This window comes from Grammomys surdaster, unplaced genomic scaffold, assembly GCF_004785775.1.
Source record: "Grammomys surdaster isolate TR1022 unplaced genomic scaffold, NIH_TR_1.0 513, whole genome shotgun sequence".
Taxonomy (NCBI): Eukaryota; Metazoa; Chordata; class Mammalia; order Rodentia; family Muridae; genus Grammomys; species Grammomys surdaster.
In genome coordinates this window covers 1,116,464-1,140,383 of record NW_021604932.1, presented here as the reverse complement: position 1 = coordinate 1,140,383, position 23,920 = coordinate 1,116,464, and the positions used below count along the sequence as shown (strand labels likewise).

The 23,920-nt window shown below is 37.8% G+C and overlaps 1 protein-coding gene across 1 annotated transcript in view; it reads left to right on the top strand.

Annotated features, from left to right (window-relative positions):
* The window catches only part of LOC114633061 (cytochrome P450 2C70-like), a 42,213-nt gene that overhangs the window by 3,267 nt on the left and 15,026 nt on the right, over positions 1-23,920 (top strand). The window contains exons 2-6 of the mRNA XM_028781683.1: positions 1,778-1,927; positions 11,120-11,280; positions 14,349-14,522; positions 15,425-15,566; positions 18,346-18,533. Of these exons, the coding sequence (XP_028637516.1) occupies positions 1,778-1,927; positions 11,120-11,280; positions 14,349-14,522; positions 15,425-15,566; positions 18,346-18,533 (815 nt within the window). The remainder of the gene's footprint in view (positions 1-1,777; positions 1,928-11,119; positions 11,281-14,348; positions 14,523-15,424; positions 15,567-18,345; positions 18,534-23,920) is intronic.

The window sequence follows — 23,920 nt, the reverse complement described above, 5'->3', positions numbered from 1 at the left end:
ACCTCTTTTTAATTAATTGTCATTATTTGCATTATACATTTTCTTATATATTTTCTTGTATATTGTTTGCATATATATGTTTATATGTACTTGTATATATGTATATATACTCATATATATATGTATACATGCTATATATATGTATATATATACATATACATATATATATATGCTTATCCTTAAATAAAGCTTGCTCAGTCTATATGTCTATATAATGTTATTTGTATATTTATTTTCAGGGCTGATCATTTGATACTGGATAACCAATTAGTGAAGAGTTTTGAAGCCCAGTCCTAAAATTCTGTAGATACATATACAGATTAGTTTTGCATTTAAGGCTTAGGGAACACTAAGTAAGAGGGAGATAAAGTTTGTAAAAGCCAGAAGATTGGGAGTTTGTTGTGAGATTGTGTCTCCTAATAATGTCAGAAGCTATACCCATAAAGTCTCATCAATTGAATTTCCTAATGTGATGTAAACAAGAATGGCAACAATATACATGGATGAGCAAAATCCCAAGAGGCCTCAACCCTATAATAAAATTATAGGCAACTGAGGAATGCTGAGAGTGGAAGAAATAGTTTTACTCCAAGGAAACTATTGCTACTAATTGGAAATGCTTTTAAAATTAAAGCATATGTCTCTCAAGCCATGCTTAGGTTACATGCTTGCAATCTCTTTAAAGCTAAAACTAGTATAAGATGAAAATGCACTTATAACAGTTAACCTATCAAACACTATGACCAAACAGCCACATTGTAGAGTATGGGTTACTGTCTTCCACAGTTGTATACCTGATTGGGAGATTTAACTTACTGCCCAGGGTTAGGAAGACATAATATATGTCAATAACCTAAGAAAAAAGAAACATTTAATATTCATATTATACTTCAGACTGATCATATAGGTGTTTTCCAATAATTCATAGCAAAGAAGTCAGAAACTGAATATACATAGTTGGAAACCAACTCTATATTAATAATTGATTTTGATGCTGATCTAATGCTGTTCTGTCTTTTGATGGAGCACTGTGTGCCAGCAAACATGATAATAGTTTTTTTATTTCTTTTCATTGTTCTCTAAGATTCTTCCTTAGCCAGCTTCTTTTTTTAAATGAGTTTATCTCTTACCTTGATCATGTTTTACATTTAGAGAATTTATGCTTAACTTTCTAGATAGAAAGATCACACAATGCAGAAAAAGTTTAAACAAGGAGAGAGTGAATGTTAAAATGCAAAGAGTGACCTCTCAATTACCATATCCTTTATCTGAGGAACATGGTGTTGTGTGATTCCTTCCAAAGCAGAAGCCTGCATCTCTACCCCATCACCACTTTATGCTGGACAATCATGTCTCCACCCAACCATATTTCAGTCTTCACTTCTCTGAAGAATTGTCTCTTGATTTTTCTAAAATTCATATACAAAATAAGAAAAGGTAGTGCTAACTTGGTCTCTGCATTTTAAAAAAATATGTATGATCATAAAGAAAACATTTTTCTTTCATGGTCTTTAACATTGTTATCAGCACAATGGAGAAGACCAAAGAGTCACAGAATTATTCTGAGGTTTTGGGACATTAATAGGTGAAACAAGCTCTTCAGTATGTGAAATCAAGAGTCCTAGTGGTGAAATACTAGGTTGCATTAAGAGATGTTTCAGATAAGATGTGGCTGATATAACCAATAAACATGTCTTCTATACCTGTATAGGAGTTTCCTGAGAATGAATGCTATCAACTAGAATTCATAATAGTAGATTTTTTTTTGTCTCAACAGGAATAATTTTCAGCAATGGAGAAACATGGGAGCAAACACGTCGTTTTTCCATTATGGTCTTAAGGTCTTTGGGGATGGGAAAGAAAACTATTGAAGACCGAATTCAGGAGGAAGCCCTTTGTCTGGTGGAAGCATTGAGAAAAACCAATGGTGTATATTATTTCTATATTTATCAGGGAAAAGGAATTTTTATTACAAGTAGGCTTTTTATAGCAGTCACAGAGTTTGAAGTATAGTTGAAGGTTACTCTGATCACCTGACAACAGTAAAGAAATGAGACAGTTATGATGCTAGCCCTTCCATGACACACACTGACCAATTTTTGTGAAATTAACTTTCAGTATTATTTATGGTTCTCTTTTTAATGTGATTATATAAGGAGATAAAACTACAGGAAACAATATATTTTTAAGTTAGATATGTAAATAGTACAGAAAAATCAATCTCAAGTTAGTAGACTCTATCAAGCAACAGGACTACACCTAAGTGAAGGAGGAGACTGGAAAAGTGACTAGCTATGTGAACAGGAAGGAAAACAAGCATCATGATTGCATTAATTTTGAAAACACAGGGAGTTGTCAAGAAACTTCTTCACAAGCATTACAGGGTAAATAAATTATCTAATATGTCATGTTCACAAAGGATAGGAAATGATGGACCTACTTGAGTGTAAATCTCAGTGCATGAGTGTATGAGTATGTGAGCACATGCATGTGTGGGACATGTTAGAGGAGAAAGCATGGGCAGCAGAGCAGGAAGGGAAAGGTCAGGGTCACAAAACATACAAAGTTCTAGAACATCAGTATCTAAATGTTTTATGAACACCATTAGCATAATTTCATTTCATTTTTCATGGTGAATTATTGCGTTCTATACCAACATTCTATAAAATTTGAATACACATTTAACAGATTTCTGGTATGATATAAAATGTAATTATTACAGACAATATATAGTCTTGTTGATCTAAGGTTAAATAGTGGAAGTGAAGTGAGAGTGCAAATGAATATTAATTAGGTGATATGTAGTACCAACATATGTAAGATATGTGAAGAAATGGAAAAGATCATACTACATGCATTATATAGGTTATTGTTCTGAGTTGATTTTCAAATGTGTTGATAGCCTCATGTGTTTAACTTTTTATAGATTCTATGATGTTAAGACCTGAGTTATAGTATTCTGTTGACTTAGATGTAATATAGTTCATTCAATTGCTCTACTTCTGGTTGATAGATTTATCTCAGTCTTTGGTGTTAGTAACATAAAAATTTATAGTGTCTGAAAGTCATGGCAGGCCTTTGAGATCTCCATCAACTTCTTAGAACAATATTTGGAAGTTTGAGTAGGCAAAATAATGTGTTAGAGTTCATAGTTACATTGGAAGTGATTTTGCATATATAATGTAAATAAGATACCAAATATAATAATATAATATTGCTACATAATATAATGAAGTACAATACAAATCTTGTGTGAAAATGGTGTGGAAGACCAAGAATATTTATACTCGATTATGATTTTGCCTCATCTCCTGACCCACATTCACTCATACTTGGCTTTATCCCACTTCTCACTTGGACTTCACACTCTCAGTGATGCCATTTCTTCAATGTATATTGAAGAATACATTGTATATTGAAGAAAACAATACAACATTCATTATAAGTGGGTAGACCTGTTGTCTTTGTAACTTTTACATTTAGTTCTAACTAGTTTTTTTTCCTGAGGTTGTAGTATTGACCAGTCCAGCCCAATCAGTCAACATGTTCTCCTGTCCAGGAGTGAGGATTAAAAAGAAAACAGACAATTAGACAACACTGTAGCATGACCCCAGCCAGTTCTGAGGCTGAAGGCCAGTCTATTTTTTCCCAATCTGCTTTTATACCATTTTAATTACATGCAAGTATTTAGGTCAGTTCTAAGTTGAGAAGCTAGCAATACAATAGATGCAAATAGTCAAGGAACAAGCAAGACAATAAACACAAATAGTCAAAGAACAAGTAAGGTAGTAAACAAAGTCCCATGATCATGCCCTTGATCACTCTTTCTAAGGGCTTATCAGGATGACCAAAACATCTGAGCCTACTTCCCTGTCCTCGTCCAAAGTCATATTCATGCCTGAAGCCCACTTCTTTGTTCTAGCCCAAGATTTAGATTCCTGCCTGAAATTACTTTTTTGTTCTAGCCTAAGATTTAGATTCTGCCTGAAATTACTTCCTTGTCATGGCCCAAATGTCAGATTCCTGGCTGAAGCCCATTTCAATGTCAGATTTCTGCCAAGGAGCTACAAAAGCTCTCTGCATCTCCCTCCTTTTTATTTCATAAACAAAACTGAGCCTATCTTAGGTTGTTCTGACGAGAATACCTTACTCACCCATCATGGAATATGCATTATCAAAAACAATGCACTTCTGTCTCAGGTTGGTAAGGCTCTGTGCAGAATCTTACCCATCCTTGATTTACCAGCCTGTTCATTAATAACTCTGTCTGGGTGGGTCTATTTTTGGTTTCAAGCCATGTAATTTGGCCACCAACATGTTGATATTGTTAAAGACAAGGTTTAACATAATGGTCAGTAATAAAATTATTCCCAGGACAAAAAGGGCTAGCATGATCAAGCTATATATACCATTCCTGAGGTTTGACCAAAATAGAAATATTGACCTCAGGCCATGGATCCAGCAGTATCTTCAGGATCAAAGCTCAGTAGAGCAGCATTCTTTAAATTCATAAACTCAGTGTGCAAAACTAAAACACCCAGAATGGTGTTAGAATTATACTAAATACCCTGCAAGTATCTTTGAACTTTTTCCCAGTTATAGTGATTGTCATTGTAAATTTCAGAAGTAACACTAATCTATGGCATGGCAGTTGAGATGGCTCCTTACATTTAGACTCTGAACCTCCTCTCCAATAATTTGAATAGTATCATAAAGAGCATAAATTCATTGTTCCAAATGCCTACCTAAATCCTCTTGAATACTCAGAGCATTTGTAACATTTTTTGCTAAATGATTAACAAATGTAGCTGTCTTAACTTCTTGTGTCAACGCAATTTCGGAAGCAGTGTTGCTATCTATTAATGTAATTAAAGCTGCTATACCAGTAATAATCAAGCCCACTACCCTCTTGCTTCTGCTTAAAGCCTGACTCACTTCTTCCAATACTTGCAAGTTTTTCAGAATATCAAGGTCCTGTAATACTTACAGGCAATAAAATAAAAGCCAGTTGATAGACCACCATAACAGACATGCCAGGTTTCAACACATTGACACAATTAGAAAGTATACAATCAATACAACTCACATTAAATACTGTAGAAGAAACAAAAGTAATTTTTAACATGACCAATTATAAAAGATTAGGAGCTTTAACACATGCACTGACACTTATTCGAAGTCTAGATCCTATCCCAATTTTTTATCTATTGCTAACATAGCTTACAAAAGAACTGCAGCTAACATCCAACTATGTCTCGGAAAATGTCCAGAACTAGACTTCCAAATGAAGACTATCATTTCCAACATCGTATTAATTTCTATACCAGCCCATGATTGAATCAAAATAACTGGTCACATTACAGGAAAATAGAATAGTCATTTCATTTTGATTCTCTGTCCCACAGGTCTAAAATCTTGAGGCAAGGCAGCTTGTCCAATCTGGGATATAGGCAGGCTAATGTGGCTCAGGAACATATGTGCAATACAGCTTCCCAGTCACCATTGTTAAAGCACTCAGCAAACTCATGGTCAGAATCATTCTTTGTCTCAGCATCATCATGTCTCACCAATCACTCTGGCAGCTAGCATGCTCCTGCATCATCCTGCAGAAGAAACACAAACATGCCCTCTTCCTCATATTAAATACCTGATTAGGATCATTCCATGCCAGTAAGTGGACCCTTCCATTTCACCTGGGCATAAGTATGCTTATCCAAAATTTTAAAAAATTTAATAAAAAGAACATGATTTAAATAAATTTATGGTGTACAGGGACTTAACTCTCCCTTTTTTATTTTATGAAGATAGTGTTTTAAAATTCCATGGGCTTGTTTCACAATACCATGTCCTTGAGGATTATAAAGAATCCCAGCAATATGAGTAATATTAAAGTGTCAACAGCAAAATCTCAAATGCTTAATTACAATAGCCAGTTTCATTACCTGTTTTAATCTGATTTGGAAAACCCAGTATAGAAAAACAATGTAGGCAATGACTAAAAACTACATTTTTAGTTTAGTTGCTTTTCCTGTTAAAGCAGTTGCAACTAGAAAGCCTGAAAAGGTTTCAATAGTTGCATGTACATATTTTAATTGTTCAAAATCAGAAATATGAGTAACACCCATTTGCCATAATTGATTAGGTATGAGTCCTTGTGGATTAACACCATTATGTGGTACAGGTAGAAACTGAGGACATTCAGGACAAGTCTTTAAAATTTGACTTGCACATTCTCTAGAAATATTAACTTGTCTCAAACTATTACTATTTTATTATGTAAAGAATGAGATTGTTTGGCAACTTATTCCTGTATAAGGCTTATAATCTGCCTGGTATACAAATCTGCTATGGCATTGTCCCCACTAAGGGGTCCAGGCAATCCAATCTTAAATGTCCTATAAAGACAGTCTTTTAAAGGGATAGTACTTTCTCTTCAATTGAGTTGTATTTGCATAAATAATTGCAATATGAGAATTAACAATATCTTTAAAAAGGAACAATTTCAAGCAATTGTAAACCATAAGCTATATATTGGCTATATCAGTATACAAATTGAAAACTTGTTTTTTCAGCATTTTAAAAACAGTGGCTACAGCATGTAATTCAATAATCTGTGATAAAGTGGGGGGAAACTAAAAAAGAATGGACATGTGACCTAATTACATATACTGCTTTCCCTTTAGATGAGTCATCTGTAAATACAGTAAGTGCATTTTCTATGGGCTCCATGCCTAAGTTACAGGAAATACAAAAGCGTACATAGAGGAAAATTGCAACAACTTGTCTTTTGGATAATGATTATAAATTTTGCCTAAAAAGTTTGCACATGCAATAGACTAAATATCAGTATTTCACAATAACCAATTTAATTGCTGTTTGGAATAAGGAATAAACATTTCATCAGGTTCTTTCCCAAAGTACTTTCATAAGTCTGTCCTACAATTCTGTAGTAACACAGCAACAGCTTCATAATAGCTTCATTCATCTTCACTTGGAGATGTAGAAAGATGAATCCACATTAATGATCCCTTTTGTCAAAGGACTGCTGTGGGTGTGTGAGTTGTAGCAAGGATGCAAACAGCCAACAATTGATCACAATCTATATAATGTATCTGTTGTTGACTAATAGCTTCCTCTGCTTTCTGCAAAGCTATTTGTCCCTCATCAGTTAATTGTCAAGGGGAATTAGGATTTGTATTCCTCTTAAGAATATCAGAGGTTTATGTTCTCCTATAGTAAGCTTAAGATTAGGTCTTAACCAATTAATACCTCCTAGAAGCTTTTGAAAATCATTTAAAAATAAGTAAATTATCTTTTCTCATTTGAATTTTCTGTGCCACAATTTGTTTAGGCTATAACTTATGTCCCAAATATTGAAAAAGATATTGCCTTTGAATTTTTTCTGGAGTAACAACTACTCTAAAATTTTAAAGATCATTGTATAAGAAGAGCAAAGGCTTGTAGTAAAACTCCTTCAGAGGGATCAGCTAATAAAATATCCATGTAACGTATAAAGCATACACTGAAAGATTCAAAGTCTTAACTTCTTGTACTGAGGCAGCAACACGTTTCTTTTTTACATAATGTAAGGCTATTAGCCATTCCTTGAGGCAAAACTTTCCAACGATATAGCTTCATGGACGCTCCAAAATTACAAGCAAGCTCACTAAATGCAAACCTCTCACAGTCACCAGAATGCAAAGGAACAGTATAAAAGCAATCCTCCAAATCCATAATAATTCTATATGCGTTTCCTGAAATGGCAGCTAGAGCAGGCAAGCCCGCTGCAATGCCTCCACAAATTCCATAGCCTCATCAACCCTTTGCAAAGTATGCAACAATCTCCACTTGCTGAATTTTTTCTTAATTACCGATATGTGTGAGTTAAAATCCCAAACCTGTGATCTAACTGCAAACTGCAGCCAATGGAACAAAGGCAGTTTAACTATAATTTTTAAGTTTTTCTTAACACCAGAGCATAATAACTTTGGAAAGCAAAACTCAACCTCCAAACAATCCAGTCTCTCTAAATACACCAAGCAAATCACCCCCATGCTACAAAGTTTGGCTGCCAATTCCTGCCCACAAACACAAGATGGTTCAGCTTCCAATAACTCACCGAAGAGACACTACTCTAAATCCTATCATTTATAAGTCTGCTTTTTAGGATAAGAATTACATAAAATATTACCCAGTTTAGACGTATCTTTAGAGACCTGTTTCCCTGGGCTGGCTCATGCCACACATTGCTGTTCTGGGTGACTTCAACCCTGAGTTACCAGTTTTAAGCCAACGTTCTGTTACTAATGTTACAAATTTTTAATCATACCCAATAACTTAAGCCAATAATCTATAGCCAAGACATGCAGAGCATATTTATACATTTAAAACCAGTCAGAAGCAAACATTAAGTGCCCGCACACATTTACTTATTTAAACCAGACAACATTCTTAATTTTTCTAACGGTAATTTCAAGAGAAGAGTACCTTGTTACCTGATGAACCCAGTAATCACAGTCACAGAGATTTTTCTAGGAGAAACAGCTGTCAGCTCCTTTCCCATAGAAACCAAAAAAATCTGCCCCCTTTAAGAGTGGCTATTCCAGACAATGAGCCCCTGGCAGGGCTTCTCTAGCTGTGCTAGACGCCTAGCTACAGGTGCAGGGGTCCAAAGGCCAAGTGAAACTGCTTTTTTTTCTTTTTCTTTCTTTCTTTTTTAAAAACTAGTTAAAACTAAATCAAGGGGGTGAACAACCAGCAGATAAAGTTTTAACTATTTTTTTCTTTTAAACATGAAACAGAATATTCAAGCAACGAAACAAAAACACAGACATAAACTGACAGACACAGACAGATTGGTGCACCAAGCACAGACAACAGACAAAGGGAAGAGAACTAGATGTTCTGAAGGAACCCAGATATTCTATCTTATGGACCCCAAATCAAGACTAAGAATTTCTCCAGTAGGAGCCAGAGAGGAGGCAGGACATCTCCTGACCTCCGCCTGTTCCTAGGAGAGCTCTGAGACAGCTTAAGTTCATTTTCCTTCTCTTTTTCGAAAGCATCCCGAGATAGTAGAGGAGGACTGCTTTTCTCAAACCCATTCTTTCTCATGTCTAGGGTGTAAACCATCTCTAGTCAGGGTCCAAAGACTAAAAGCATCTATGAGAATTATCTTCCCTTCTTTAGATTTTAACTCTCAACACATACACAAAATACATTTTACCATTACCTTGCCCCATTCTACAAAGTTTATTACCACTGGCCCAAATCTTCTTTACTTTCCTTTGTGTGTATTTCCAGTTCCTTCACTATACTCTTCTTACTGGATCTCCAATGTTGAGGCACCATCTGACAAGGCCAGCCCAGTCAGTCAACATGTTCTCCAGTGTAGGAATGAGAATTAAAAAAAAAAACACAATTAGACAATATTGTAGCATGACCCCAGCCAGTTCTGAGGCTGAAGGCAAGTTTATTTTTTCCCAATCTGCTTTTATACAGTTTTAATTACATGCAAGTATTAAGGTCAGTTCTAGGTTGAAGAACTAGCAATACAATAGATGCAAATAGTCAAAGAACAAGCAAGACAATAAACACAAATAGTCAAAGAACAAGCAAGGCAATAAACAAAGTCCTGTGATCACTTCCTTGATCACTGTTTCTAAGGGCTTATCAGGATGACCAAAATATCTGAGACAACTTTCTGTCCTATCCCAAAGTCATATTTATGCTTGAAGCCTACCTCTCTGTTCTAGCCTAAGATTTAGATTCCTGACTGAAATTACTTCCTTGTATGGCTGAAATGTCTGATTCCCAGCTGAAGCCCATTTCCTTGTCCTTGGATAATGTCAGATTCCTGCCAAGCAGCTCCAAAAGCACTTCACATAGTATGATGGGTGACAAAACACAGAGGCACTGTGTAGGTGACACGCATTTGACAGCACATGGATGGGTTCATTAGTCACATAATGATACTTTCTGGAGATCAGGGTAATGTTCTGACAGTGGTGTGAAAATTCAGGAGAGGGCTAGTGCTTTGATGATTTTATATTGATTAAGATGGGGGTCTAGGGAGGGTTCAAATGAGGATGCTTCAATCCCACTTGGGAGGGAGAATAAAGCAATCATGTGGAAGAGAGGGAGAGAGGAACCTGGGTGGGAGAGGGGAGAGGGATAGAAAAAGGGGAACATTATTTGGTATTGGTCAGGGCACACCAGGAGTAAAGCCCCGAGGGCCAGCAGAATGAATGGAAACAGACAACCTCGAGATATGGGAGGTCAGGGGACCCTCTTGAGTGCATCAGAGACATGGGAGGTGAGAGAATCCTTAGATGAAATGCCTAACAGTGGGGAGAGGGAACGTGTAGAGTCCACCTCAAGTAGAAAGACACAGTATCAAGTGGAGGAATGGGGTTGCTATCCCACAGTCAAAAAATTCTGACCCAGAATTGTTCCTATCTAAAAGAACTGCAGGGACAAAAGTAGAAAAAAGCCTGAGGGAAAGAAGGTTCAGTGAGAAGTTCAAGTTGGGATTCTTCTCAAGGGGAGACACCAAGGCCTAACACTATTACTGATGCCATGGTGTTCTTACAGACATGAGCCTACCATGGCTGTCCTCTGAGAGGCCCAACAAGCAGCCAACTGAGACAGAAGCATATACTTACACCCAACCATTGGACTGAAGTTGGGGACCCCTCTGGTTGAATTAGGGAAAGTCTGGGAGAAGCTGAGGAGGAGAGTGACCCCATAGGAAGACCAGTAGTCTCAACTTACCTGGACCCCTGAATTGTTAAGATTTGATAAGACACTATAAGGAACAGTCTACCTTTAGATTTAAATTGCACACATTTATACAACTTTACCTGATTTAGATTCATATTTTTTCCTCTTTTGAATGAGAACTATGGAGCCTCTTTAAGAGAAGAGAATATCTATAGATCACAAATTATGTGGAGAACATCAGATAGTTTATTTTGGGAGCACAGAATAAAGTGTCTTTTAGGCTTGTGGAGCACACAGTGATGACTCCTTATAGGTAGCTCATACTCCTAAGTGCTTTAATTTGAAAATCTAATCTGTACAAGGATTGTATATCAACTTCTAACTACTTTTCTTCTAGGGACTCCCTGTGACCCTAACTTTCTTCTGGCCTGTGTGCCCTGCAATGTGATCTCTGCTGTCATTTTCCAGCATCGTTTTAACTACAATGATGAGACATTCATAGGTTTCATGAAGAATTTTCAAAGAATTATTGAAATTTTAACATCTCCTTGGATCCAGGTGAGGTCCAGTTTTATTTATATGTGAAATGTTATGCCACTCATGTCTGTGCCCTCACTGTTCAGCTAATACTCAGGCTATGAGCTCTGTGGGTCTTAAATCCTATCTACAGAAGTGCTGGCATTCTGAGAAGATATGGGTAGCTTTCAAGTTCAAAAAAGAGTGAACTTTGGAATATGAAAGATTTTTACAGGGTGTCGAGGGCTGTCAAAAGCTGTGAGTTGACTTGTATATTCTGGCCTATATTAGAGAATTATTTTTTTCTCTAATACTCCCCCATTTTCTTATTTTTCCTTCTATCCCTTGTCTATTTCAGAATTTTTTTTTTCTGTTAGAATATTGTAGGACCGTGAAAGGTAGCCTGGTTCCTGGTAGAGCACAGGCTAGAAATCCCGGTGACCCTGAAGGCATAAAATGCATTTTGCTCCACTCTTGGGCACCTGGCTCCTGTCACATAGCTATAGCCCCCAATAGCCCTCCATAGATTTGTAGCCATCAATCAAGTAAAGGCAATGCTGCAAGCCCCTCCACAGGTAAAGGAAGTGACCACAGTTCATAGCCTTGTAGTCCCAGGACTGATCTCCATTTTATTGAGGTACCTAAAGGCCTGGAGGACTTAGCCAATAAAATCTCCTTCCCAGACACTCTTCCCTGCAAAAGGTATTCAACCTCAGGTCTACCTTGGGAAGTAGGGTATGGTTTTACTCATCCACTTTACACCATGACAATAAACACCTTAAAATCATGGACTGTCTGTTTTCACTGGGATCCGCTGTGGGGAGCCATAGAGAAGGTCTTCACTTATAGAGCTGGCATCTAATCTCCTGTACAAGGCCTCTCTGTGCTTCCAGCCATGAACACCAAGCCAAGCCAGGCACCTGCTGACCAAGCCAAGGACTTTCCTCCGGTGGGATCCAGCTGGAGTTCCCCTCTTTTCCCCCTTGGCCCTGGGCTAGATCCAACCCTCAGGCCCCCACTCCATTCTCAGCTCTTCTGAGGCTCCTAACGGCACCTGGGTGCCCAAGAGCCTGAGAACCAGAAGGCCCCCACCTCCTTGAAGGCCCTGTGAACCCTGGGCCAGCTCTGGCTGTCCCCAGGACCTCAGACTGTGCTTCCCCACCCTAGAGCTGTGTCCTGAGGCTTCCCCATAGCCCAACATCCATCAGGTGACAGCATGGGGTAAGCACAGAAAAACTTCCGTGTCCCCTCTCCCTGAGCTACCTGATCCCTGTGGCAGAGCGGATGTGGGACCCCAGTAACCCTACAGAATATACTTGAACATAACTAGGTTTTCATCTGATATGTAATTTAGCTACATGTATTTCCTCATTAGTTCTACATTGGCTCCCATAACACAGTCAGTGGGAGATTAATGACATATTGGTATGCTGTGTAACTTTCAAAATTTGTTTGTATTACCATTCTCTATAAGTTTTACTATATAGCCGACCCTAGTCTTGAATTCAGGATATTTGTGATTCAGCCTCCTGAGTAGCTGAAATTACAGATGTGATCCCGCTTAATATTAATGTTTTATTTAAGATTTCCTTTTATGTTTAATTATGGGTAAGCTTGTGTTTGTGAGTATGTGCATATATGAATGCAGGTGGCCACTGAGTCCATGAGAAGGTGGATTCTCTGTAAGTAAAGTCACTGGTGGTTATGAGCTATGTGACATGAGTTTTGTGAGCTGAATTTGGGACTTCTGCAAGAGCAACACAAGTTCTGAACCCCTGAATCATCTCTCTAGGTCAAATACTAGTTTACATTTTTTTCAGAGGCAAATGAATTGATGGGTTTAATAATATAGCCTTGGCTACATAGTAAGATTGAGTCTCACCTGGGCTATATAGTGATACCCTATAACAAACAACATTTTTCAAACAAGCAAACAACAAAACAACAAAGAAAACTTCAACTAAAAGTATAGTAAGATGGTTTGAATGGTCTGACCATCTAGTTCTCCCAGAGACTAGACCATCAATCAAGGAGTGTACCTGGAAGGATCCATGGCTCCAGAAACATATGTAGCAGAGGATGGTCTTGCCTGATAGCAATGAGAGGGGAGGCCCTTGGTCCTGGGGAGATTTGATGCCACAGTGTAGGGGGATGCTGGAGGGATAGGGTGGGAGAGAGTGGGGTGGGGGAACACCCTCATAAAGGCAAAGGGGAGCAGGGAGGAAGGATGTAGGACTAGGGGTTAGTGGAGGGGTAATGTGAAAGTAGGATATCATTCGAGATGTAAATGAATGGAATATTTAATAAAAGAATAAACTAATAAAAAAAGAAAAAGAAAAGCAGCAAAAAATGACCTAGAAATTTTGTAAGCAAGAGGAACCTAAAACCATTCAAACTATCTTTATAGTCAGAAAATGTTTCTAACATATGCTATATGATCCTGAACAATGCATGGTTCTATAGGTTATAAGGGCAAAATGTGTTCTACAAAATAAAGACAATGGAGAGCAAGTAGTTTATTCCCTTTTGTATTGGAGCAAGAAGCTGTAACCCAGCCACATGAAGCATATCATCCAAAGCAGCTCAGGCCTACTTTCTTGTTTGATCAAATGGCTGTAATTAACATTTTATTGTTATTTACAATAATATTATTGAGTATTCCTACTTGAAACTAATTTCAAATAAAAAATGACAGATTTAGGCATGTCTATCAGTATTGCCATTTTTCTGGAGACTGGTGAAATATTCACTGGGTAAACTGGGATACAGACTGCTTCTACCTTTGCTATCACTAATGTGTTATCCTAGAATTTTTGACTAGTTGTTCTGCATCTCAGTGTTCTTAGTAGGACAACTGGGACAGTGAGATCAGCACACACATTCCTTTGGAGATCCAATGTCAGGAATTGAATTCACATTCACTGCACAAGCTGTACATGTGACAGCTATGGTCCTTTGTTCCATGCTATGCCTGTTCCACCAAATGCCAGGCATATAGGAGCACAGGAGGCATGTGTAATTCACCTATTATGAAGTGGTGTATGAAGTTAGACAGGCAATCTATGGTCTGGAAGGTTTGCTGTTTAATTAATTTATGTTTTCTCTTCTAGCTGTGCAGTGCCTACCCTGTCTTATACTGTCTCCCAGGAAGCCATAATGAATACTTTAAAATTTTGACTGAAATAAAAGTGTTCATTTTGAAGGAAATAAAAAGGCATCAAGAATCTCTGAACCTCAGTAACCCTCAGGACTTTATTGATTATTTCCTGATTAAAATGGAAAAGGTACAAGTGACCCTGACTTGCTACTTCATATTTGTGGGTGTTCTGACTCAGCTTTCATTTTCTTAGTGAAAGTGGGATGTTCAAACTCATGTTCCTTCTAGTGACATATTCACTGTTTTGGAACCAGTTTTGTAGACAAATTATATAGAATATTTAGGGATCATTAAGATTTTCAGTTTTTTAGAATTAGAAAGACTATACTTACCATGTTCTAGGTTAGTTCTATAATTTGAGCCAAATAAATACACATACACATCCATTTAAGAGTGATGAGAAGATGTCATTATAGGTAAAAGACCTTTCATGAATATCAGGTGTAGTGATTTATAGAACACAGGACTTTTCTTTAAAGAAACTCTAGGAAGTCTTCATAGTTGAGCTAGGTTTTGAGGGAATTCCAGTTTAGATTAACAGGAGGATAAGTTAGAGGATGACAATTGTAGTTTTCAAAAGAGCTAACTTTGAGAAGGTGACATTAATTTTAATTATGGTGGTGGTTGTAAAGACTGAAGACTTTAAAAATACCAATAAAGTTTGTATGTGTTTAGAGACTATAAATGTCATAAAGATTTAACAGGTGGTAGAACTGATAGCATTTGTGTCTTGATATAGATTACATATGATATAGATCACAGAAGAACTTATTTTCTCCATTGGGTTAGAAGTGAGGAACAACAACACACACAAAAAAATACCATGAAACATTGGAACTTTGATTATGTTTTAGCCGTGTGCAGGAATCTTAAGAGTTCCATAAATCCACTTTTGTCTTCAGCTAGATCACTTCCTAATAACTAGTTTATCTACAAAATGTTTCTGCCATATTGAATGATTTTGTTACCTTAAAGCCTTCAAGGCAGAGCAAAGCAAGAAAATTAATTCCCCTCACTTATAATTTTTAGGAAAAACACAATAAAAAGCCTGAATATAGCATGGATAACATGATTGCCACCATATCTGATCTTTTTCATGCGGGAACAGAGACGACAAGCACCACAATGAAATATGGGCTTTTTCTTCTGATGAAGCACCCAGAGGTCACAGGTATGATCAGAGATAGGCAGATGGATGTCTAGGTAGAAATGGACTGACAGCACTAGTATCTACTTTCTTTAATTAGATGTTGTACTAGCAACATTTGCAGGATTATTGTACTTAACTCTAAATATATAAAAGCAATTAAATCTAGATCACAATAAAGAAAGAATGAAGTATTTAATCCACAGCAGGCAATGAAAGCGCAGTGGTCATTATAAAGGTCAGTGGCCATTATTTTCTCTGCAGAATTCTTGATTTGGGTTGTGACAAACACAGCAGATTGGTTAGGGTTCTAATAGAATGAGCCCTCCTCTCATATTTTTTCTATATCTTAATAAATACTTATTTCTTATCCAGAAAGTATTTATCATTTAAACTTTTGTTAGCATATATTAGCTATAGACAGTGATGTTTCATTATAACATTTTCATACATACACAATTATTTTGATTACACCCCATAACTTTCTCTTTCTTTCTTTATCTCTCCATAATTCTCTTCCTCTTCTCAATCATCCCATATTTACATTTATGTCTGTTTTCCTTGTTCGGTAAAGCAATAGTTTAATTAGGTTTATTTACCTGATCTTTGTCGAGGGGTTATTTACGGGATCATCAGCAATTTACCAGTGACCATATTACTTAACAATTTTTTTTTCTGCATCATGACAGCTATTAATTCCCTACAGATATTCAGAAAAGTTTTGGGCTTCATGAGCCCCTCCCTGTTCAATGAGGAAAAGTTAATAGAAGCCGTCTACTAGACATGTTTTGTGACTAATAATAGCTTCTGAAAGTTCAAGAGTGCAATGGCTATGTCATGATTGGTAGACAGCTTTCCGCACTACTATAGCCCTTTCTCCTGTGAAATATTCATTCTGTACCCTTCTCTCAGATGCAGTCTCAGCCTTAGAAGGGCTGATATAGATGTCTAGTTTATAGTATAATATTTAAATATCACTTATTTTCTCTGAGTCCTCTCTTAAATAATGTTCCACTACAACAAGAATCCTTTCTGACCAAGTTTGAAGTAACAACAACCTATGGATATAATAAAAATATTTAGAAGGAAATTAGATGAGCATGTCACATTACTTTAGCAAAACAAATGAGTAACTTTTCCTAGAGGCCCTGTAATATTCTCAACAGTAGGCATTTTACCAGCTCCACAGTGCCAGACATGAATGCTCTCCTAAGAAGGGTGACTTAAATCTAATCATTTTATGTTATAAGAAAACATATGGCATTTGCCTTTCTAGGCCCATATTCTCCCATTCAGTATAAGATTTCCTAGTTCTATCTACTTACCTTCAGATTTTATAATTTCATTTCACCCACAGCCAAATAAAATACCATTGTATAAACTGTACAATATTCTAATTATCTATTCATTAATTAGTGGACATCTAGGCTTATTCAATTTCCTAAATATTTGAATAGAAAAACAAAGAACAGGGAGAAGCAGGTTTCTTTGTAAGTAATTTCAGGCAGGAATCTAAATCTTAGGCTAGAACAAAGAAGTAGACTTCAGGCATGAAAATGACTTTGGTCTAGGACAGGGAAGTAGGCTCAGATATTTTGGTCATCCTGATAAGCCCTTAGTAACAGAGATCACAGGAGTGTTCACAGAACTTTGTTTATTGCCTTGCTTGTTCTTTGACTATTTGTGTTTATTGTCTTGCTTGTTCCTTGACTATTTGCATCTATTGTATTGCTAGTTTCTCAACGTAGAACTAACCTTAATACTTGCATGAAATTAAAATGATATAAAAGCAGATTGGGGAAAAATACACTCTTCTGGCAAAGTACTAAAGAGTGGTATATTTGAGTCATTAGTAATCTTATTTTTCGCTTTTTGAGAGTCTCCACACTGATTTCCACAATGGCCGGAAAGGTAGTTTTAATTTACATTTTCATGATGATTAGGGATGCTGAACACTATAAAAATACTTCTTATCCAGTTATGTTTCTTCTCCTGAGAACTTTATGTTCATTTCAGCTGTCCACTTGCAGACTGGCAGAATTTTGTGTGTGTGTTTAATTTTTCCTATTTTTTAAGTTCTGATTATAAGTCCGCTGTATTAAAGATATCTGGCAAAGATTATACTCCATATTTTAACTTTGCTGTTGGTTTCTTTTCTTATGTAGATACTTTTTATTTCATTTGGTTCTCTCTGTGGACTCTTGGGTCCAGTGCCCTATTATAGGGTTTTCATTTGAAAAGTTCCTCCCTTCATCTACTTGTAGCGTGCCCTTGAGCAGTACAAGTTGTACACCTTTCAATCCTAGGTTTTCCCTAGAAGCATCAGCATTTTAGACTGTAATTATTTAGTAGCTTTGAATTGATTATTGTATAGAGTGAAAGACATGGATATAATTTCATTCTTCAGCATATGGATATTCAGTTTTGTCAATATCATTTAGTGAATATGTGTTCTTTCCCACCCCATTGCATGTTTTATTTTACTGCATGATGCTGCTGCAGATGTGTTTACTTTAGGAATTTATTTTTCAGTGTGATTGTTATTGGTATATGGTAAAGATATTGATTCTATATGTTAACATTATATCTTACCACTTTGCTGAAAGTATTTATAATCTCTAGGAGTTTTAAACATTGCCTTCAGTTGAGACACATATATAGAATCATATTCTCTGTGATTAGTTTTTTCCTGTTATGAAAATTAAGGAATTTGGTTTTTCTAACTCTTTATACTACAATATAAAATGATCAATAATCATATAAAATAAAATCCTATCTAAAACTATGATATCCGAACTGGAAGCTAAAATTCAGGAAGAAATTGCACGTGTGATTGGCAGCCACCGGAGCCCCTGCATGCAGGACAGGAGCCACATGCCCTACACAGATGCTGTGCTGCATGAGATTCAGAGATACATTGATCTTATTCCTATTCCTTTGCCTCGTAAAACAACACAGGATATGGAGTTCAGAGGATACCACATTCCCAAGGTGAGATGTGTTTCATTTGTTTCTTCACTAGACATTTTTGCCTGTCAACAATCAAGTAATATGATTGCAGATGACCTGGTTTTTCACAGGGATTCTAGAATTATAGCCCAAACATCTTAATTCTCATTTTATGTTTGTCTTTGTCCTTTGTCATATGATTGGGTTCTTACTAACTTTTCAGTACATTGAAATGCCTGTGCTCTTCCTGTCTCTTAGTGCAGTCTGCTGTCCACATCCTTGCTTTTCAGTGTGCTTTTCTACTCTTGTCAATTAACCACCCTTCTATATTTCTATTTACCTCCATATTTTCTTTTTTTATCTTTTTATTATCTTTAATCTTTCTTCATAGTCCAGTTATTAGTCTCCTCCTGGTCTGCCCTCTGACAGTTCCTCATCCCATTCCTCCCCACTGTCTCCAAGAGGATGTTGTCATTCTCCCCATTCCCTAGGTCCTCAGGTCTCTCAAGGGTTTGGTGCATCTTCTTTCATTGATGCCAGACCAGGTAACCCTCTGCTGTGTTTGTGTCAGAGCCATGGACCAGTTAGTGTCTGCTGTCTGGTTGGTAACTCAGTATCTGAGAGATCTCGGGTGTTCAAGTTTGTTGAGACTTCTGGTATTCCTATGGGGTTTCCCTCCTCAGCTTCTTCCAGCCTTTCCCCAATTCAACCACAGTGGGTCCTGGCTTCTGTCCATTGGTTGTGTATAAGTATCTGCTTATGTCTCAGTCTGTTGGTTGTTGGGCCTCTCCGAGGACAGCCATGCTTGGCTCCTGTTTGTAAGTACACCATAGCCTCAGTAATAGTGTCAGGCCTTGGAACCTCCCCTTGAGATGGATCCCAATTTGGGCCTGTCACTGAACCTCTTTTCTCTGAGTCTATTCTCCATTTTTGTCCCTGTAGGTCCTTTAAACAGGGACAATTCTGAGTCAGAGTTTTTGACTGTGGGATGGCAACCCCATACCTCCACTTGTTACCATGTCTTTCTACCGGAGGTGGGTTCTACAAGTTCTCTCTACCCACTCTTGGGCATTTCATCTAAGGTCCTTCCTTTTGAGTCTTAAGATTCTTTCACCTCCTGGGTCTATGGTATGTTCTGGAGGCGCCCACCTCTGCCACCACCTGAGGTTGCCTGTTTCCATTCTTTCTGCTGGCACTCAGAGCTTCACTCCTGACTCTTGCCCCCAGTGCTTGATCATGTGTTTTCCCCTCCCTGTGCTCTCTTCCACCCAGGTCCCTCCCTCACCCCTTCCTCCTGTGACTGCTTTCTTTTCTGTCCTAAGTGGTACTGAGGCATCCTCATTTGGGCCCTTCTGCTTGTTAATCTTCTTGAGTTTTGTGGATTGTATCCTAAATGTTCTGTACTTTTTTTTAATTTTTTAATTTTAATTTTTGGCTAATATCCACTTATTAGTGAGTACATACCATGCACGTAGGTTTTTTTTATACCCCTTCTTATCCATCTTCCAACTCTTCCTCATCTTACTCCTTCCACAGTCTCCAAGATGTCCCTATGCACAACCCCCACCCCACTAGTCCTCCCCACTCCCGGGGCCGTAAGTTTCTGGAGGGTCACTTGTATCTTCTCTGATTGAATCCAGACCCAGTAGTCCTCTGCTGTGTTTCAGGTGGTTTATGCTACCTGGTTGGTGGCTCAGTGTCTGAGAGATCCCAGGGGTACAGGCTAGTTCAGACGGCTTGACTTCCTATATAGTTGCCCTCCTCAACTTCTTCTAGCTTTTCCCTATTCAATCTCATGGGTCACCAGTTTCTGTCCATTAATTGGATGTAAATATCTGCATTTGACTCTTTAACCTGTTTAGTAGGCCTCTTGGAAGTCAGTTATGACAGTTCTGTTTGTAAGCAGACTATAGCATCAGTAATAGTGTCAGATGTTGGGGCCACCCAGTGAGATGGATCTCAATTTGGTCAGGTCATTGGAACTCCTTTTGCTCAGTCTCTTCTCTGCTGTTGTTCCTCTAGTTCTTTCAGACATTAATAATTGTGTATTAATGTTTGGACTGCAGGATGGCAGCTCTATAACATTCTGGCTCACTTGGGGAAATGTGTGTGTTACAAATCACACATTATGTTCAGATTATGTCATGATCTAGCAGCAGGTGTATTACCATGAAATCCTGTCACTTGCATTACCTGAAATTGAGTGGTGTTCGATCTGAGAGGACCCCATACCAGAAAGGCTCTACCACATTGTTTATACTCATAGACTTTCTCTCCATTATGAGTACTTTCATGATGATGAAATCTATAAAAATATACAAAGTCTTCCCCATATTGAATGCATATAGGGTTTCTATTTCATGCTGATGAAAACTTGGGAAAATTGAAAAGGCTTCACAATATTAAATGTATTCATAAATTTCCATGCAGTATGGATTGTTTCATAATGATGAAGACTATAGAAGTGTGCTTAGGTTTTTATCGTATTAGATACACTTACAGGATTTCTCTACATTATGGTTTCTTTTGTGCCTTTAAATATGACTGAAATCTGAAGGCTTTATCACATTGCTTTCATTCTCAACGGCATGTCTTCTTTTATGCACTTTAAGAAGATTGTAATATACAAAGGCTTTATCCCATAGATTACATTCATAGACATTCTCTTGAGTGTGTCTTTTTTTACATGGGTGAATCCTTATGAATGTAACCAATGTGGTAAAGCCTTTGCACATAGCACTGTTCTTCAAGGTCATAAAAGAACACATATAAGGGAGAAACCCTATTAATGCGTATTAATGTAACCAATCTGGTAAAAGTTTTTCACAAATAAGTAGTCTTAATACACATAAAAGAACATGTATTTGAGCAAAACCCTTTGAGTGTATATAGTCTGGTAAGGCTTTTTCACAAGACAGTCATCACTACAATCATAAAAAAGACACATACAAGAAAGCAATTTTTGAATGTGAGCAATGTGGTTTTAAACCTTTTTCACAATGCAGTGTTCTCCAAATATATAAAGGACTATATACTGGAGAGAAACTCTGTGAATATCATCAATGTTCTGAAGCTCTTCTATGTCCCAATCATCTTATAATACATAAAAGAACCTGTACTGGAGAGAAATCCTCTGAATGTAACTAATGCCGTAAAGCCTTTGCACAAAGGAGTCATCTTCTAGCACATCAAAGGATACACGCTGAAGAGAACACTATGAATAAAAGGAATGTGGTAAACCTTTTTCTTTTTATTGGATGTTTTATTTACATTTCATATGTTGTCCCCTTACCCCATCCCCCACCCACCCAGGAACCCCCTATCCCCTTACCCCTCCTCCTTCTTCTCTGTGGATGTAACCCCTGCCTACCCCCCCACTCCCACTTCCCCACCCTCAAAATTCCCACCCCCTGGAGCGTCCAGCCTTCATGAGGTCAAGGATCTCATCTTCCACCTATGCCCAGCAGGGCCCTGCACTCTTACATATTCAGCTGAAGCCATGGATCCCTCCCTAAGTTCTCCCAGGCTGGTGGTTTAGACCCTGGGAGCTGTGGTTGGTTGGTATTGTTGCTCTCCTCATTGGCCCACAAACCCTTTCAGCTCCAATGGTATTCACTCTATCTCTTCCATTGGGAACCCCGTTATCAGTTCAATGGCTAGTTGTGAGCATCTACCTCTGAATATGTCAGACTCTTGCAGACCTCTGAGGAGACATCTGTATCAGGCTCTTATCAGCATGCACTTCCTGACTTCCACATCAGCATCTACCTTTGGTGACTGCACATGGGATGGATACTCAGGTGGAATGGTCTTCAAACGGCCCCTCCTTCAGTTTCTGTCCCTCACTTTGTCTCCATATTTGCTCCCTTGAGTATTTTGTTGCTCCTTCTAAGAAGGACCGAATCACCCCCACTTGGTCTTCCTTCTTCATGAGCTTCATGTGGCCTGTGAATTGCATCTTGGGCATTTCAAGGTTCTGGGCTAATATCCAATAATCAGTGAGTGAATACCATGTGTGTTCTTTTGTGATTGGCTTACCTCACTCAGGATAATAATTTCTAGTTCCATCCATTTACTTAGGAAACTCTCGAATTCATTGTTTTTAATAGCTGAGCAATACTCCATTGTGTAAATATACCATATTTTTTGAATCCATTCCTCAGTTGAAGGACATCTGGGTTCTTTCCAGCTCCTGGCTATTATAAATAAGGCTGCTATGAACATAGTTGAGCATATGTCCTTGTTATATGTTCCAGCATCTTCTGGGTATATGCCTAGAAGTGGTATAGCTGGATCCTCAGGTAATGGTATGTCCAATTTTCTGAGGAACCGCCAGACTGATTTCCAAAGTGGTTGCACCATCTTGCAGTCCCACCAACAATGGAGGAGTGTTCCTCTTTCTCCACACCCTTGCCAGCATCTACTATCACCTGAGTTTTTAATCTTAGCCATTCTGACTGGTGTGAGATGGAATCTCAGGGTTGTTTAGATTTGCATTTCCCTGACGACTAAGGATACTGAACATTTCTTTAGGTGCTTCTTGGTCATTCAAGCTCTTCCGTTGAAAATTCTTTGTTAAGCTCTATGCCCCATTTTTTAATAGGGTAATTTGGTTGTCTGGAGTCCAATTTCTTGAGTTCTTTGTATATATTGGATATTAGCCCTCTATCAGATGAAGGATTGGTAAAGATCTTTTCCCAATTTGTTGGTTGTCGTTTTGTCCTATTGACAATGTCCTTTGCCTTACAGAAATTTTGCAATTTTATGAAGTCCCGTTTGTCAATTCTTGATCTTAGAGCATATGCCATTGGTGTTCTGTTCAGGAACTTTTCCCCTGTGCCCAAGTATTCGAGGGTCTTCCCCACCTTCTCTTCTATTAGTTTCAGTGTATCTGGTTTTATGTGGAGGTCCTTTATCCACTTAGACTTGAGCTTTGTACAAGGAGATAAGAATGGATCAATTTTCATTCTTCTACATGTTGTCCTCCAGTTGAACCAGCACCATTTGTTGAAAATGCTGTCCTTTTTCCACTGGACAGTTTTAGCTCCTTTGTCAAAGATCAAGTGACCATAGGAGTGTGGGTTCATTTCTGGGTCTTCAATTCTATTCCATTGATCTTCCTGCCTGTCTCTGTACCAATACCAGGTAGTTTTTATCACTATTGCTCTGTAGTACAGCTTGAGGTCAGGGATGGTGATTCCTCCAGAAGTTCTTTTATTGTTGAGAATAGTTTTCGCTATCCTGGGTTTTTTGTTATTCCATATGAATTTGAGAATTTCCTTTTCTAACTCTGTGAAGAATTGAGTTGGGATTTTAATGGGGATTGCATTGAATCTGTAGATTGCTTTTGGCAAGATGGCCATTTTTATTATATTAATCCTGCCAATCCATGAGCATGGGAGATCTTTCCATCTTCTGAGATCTTCTTC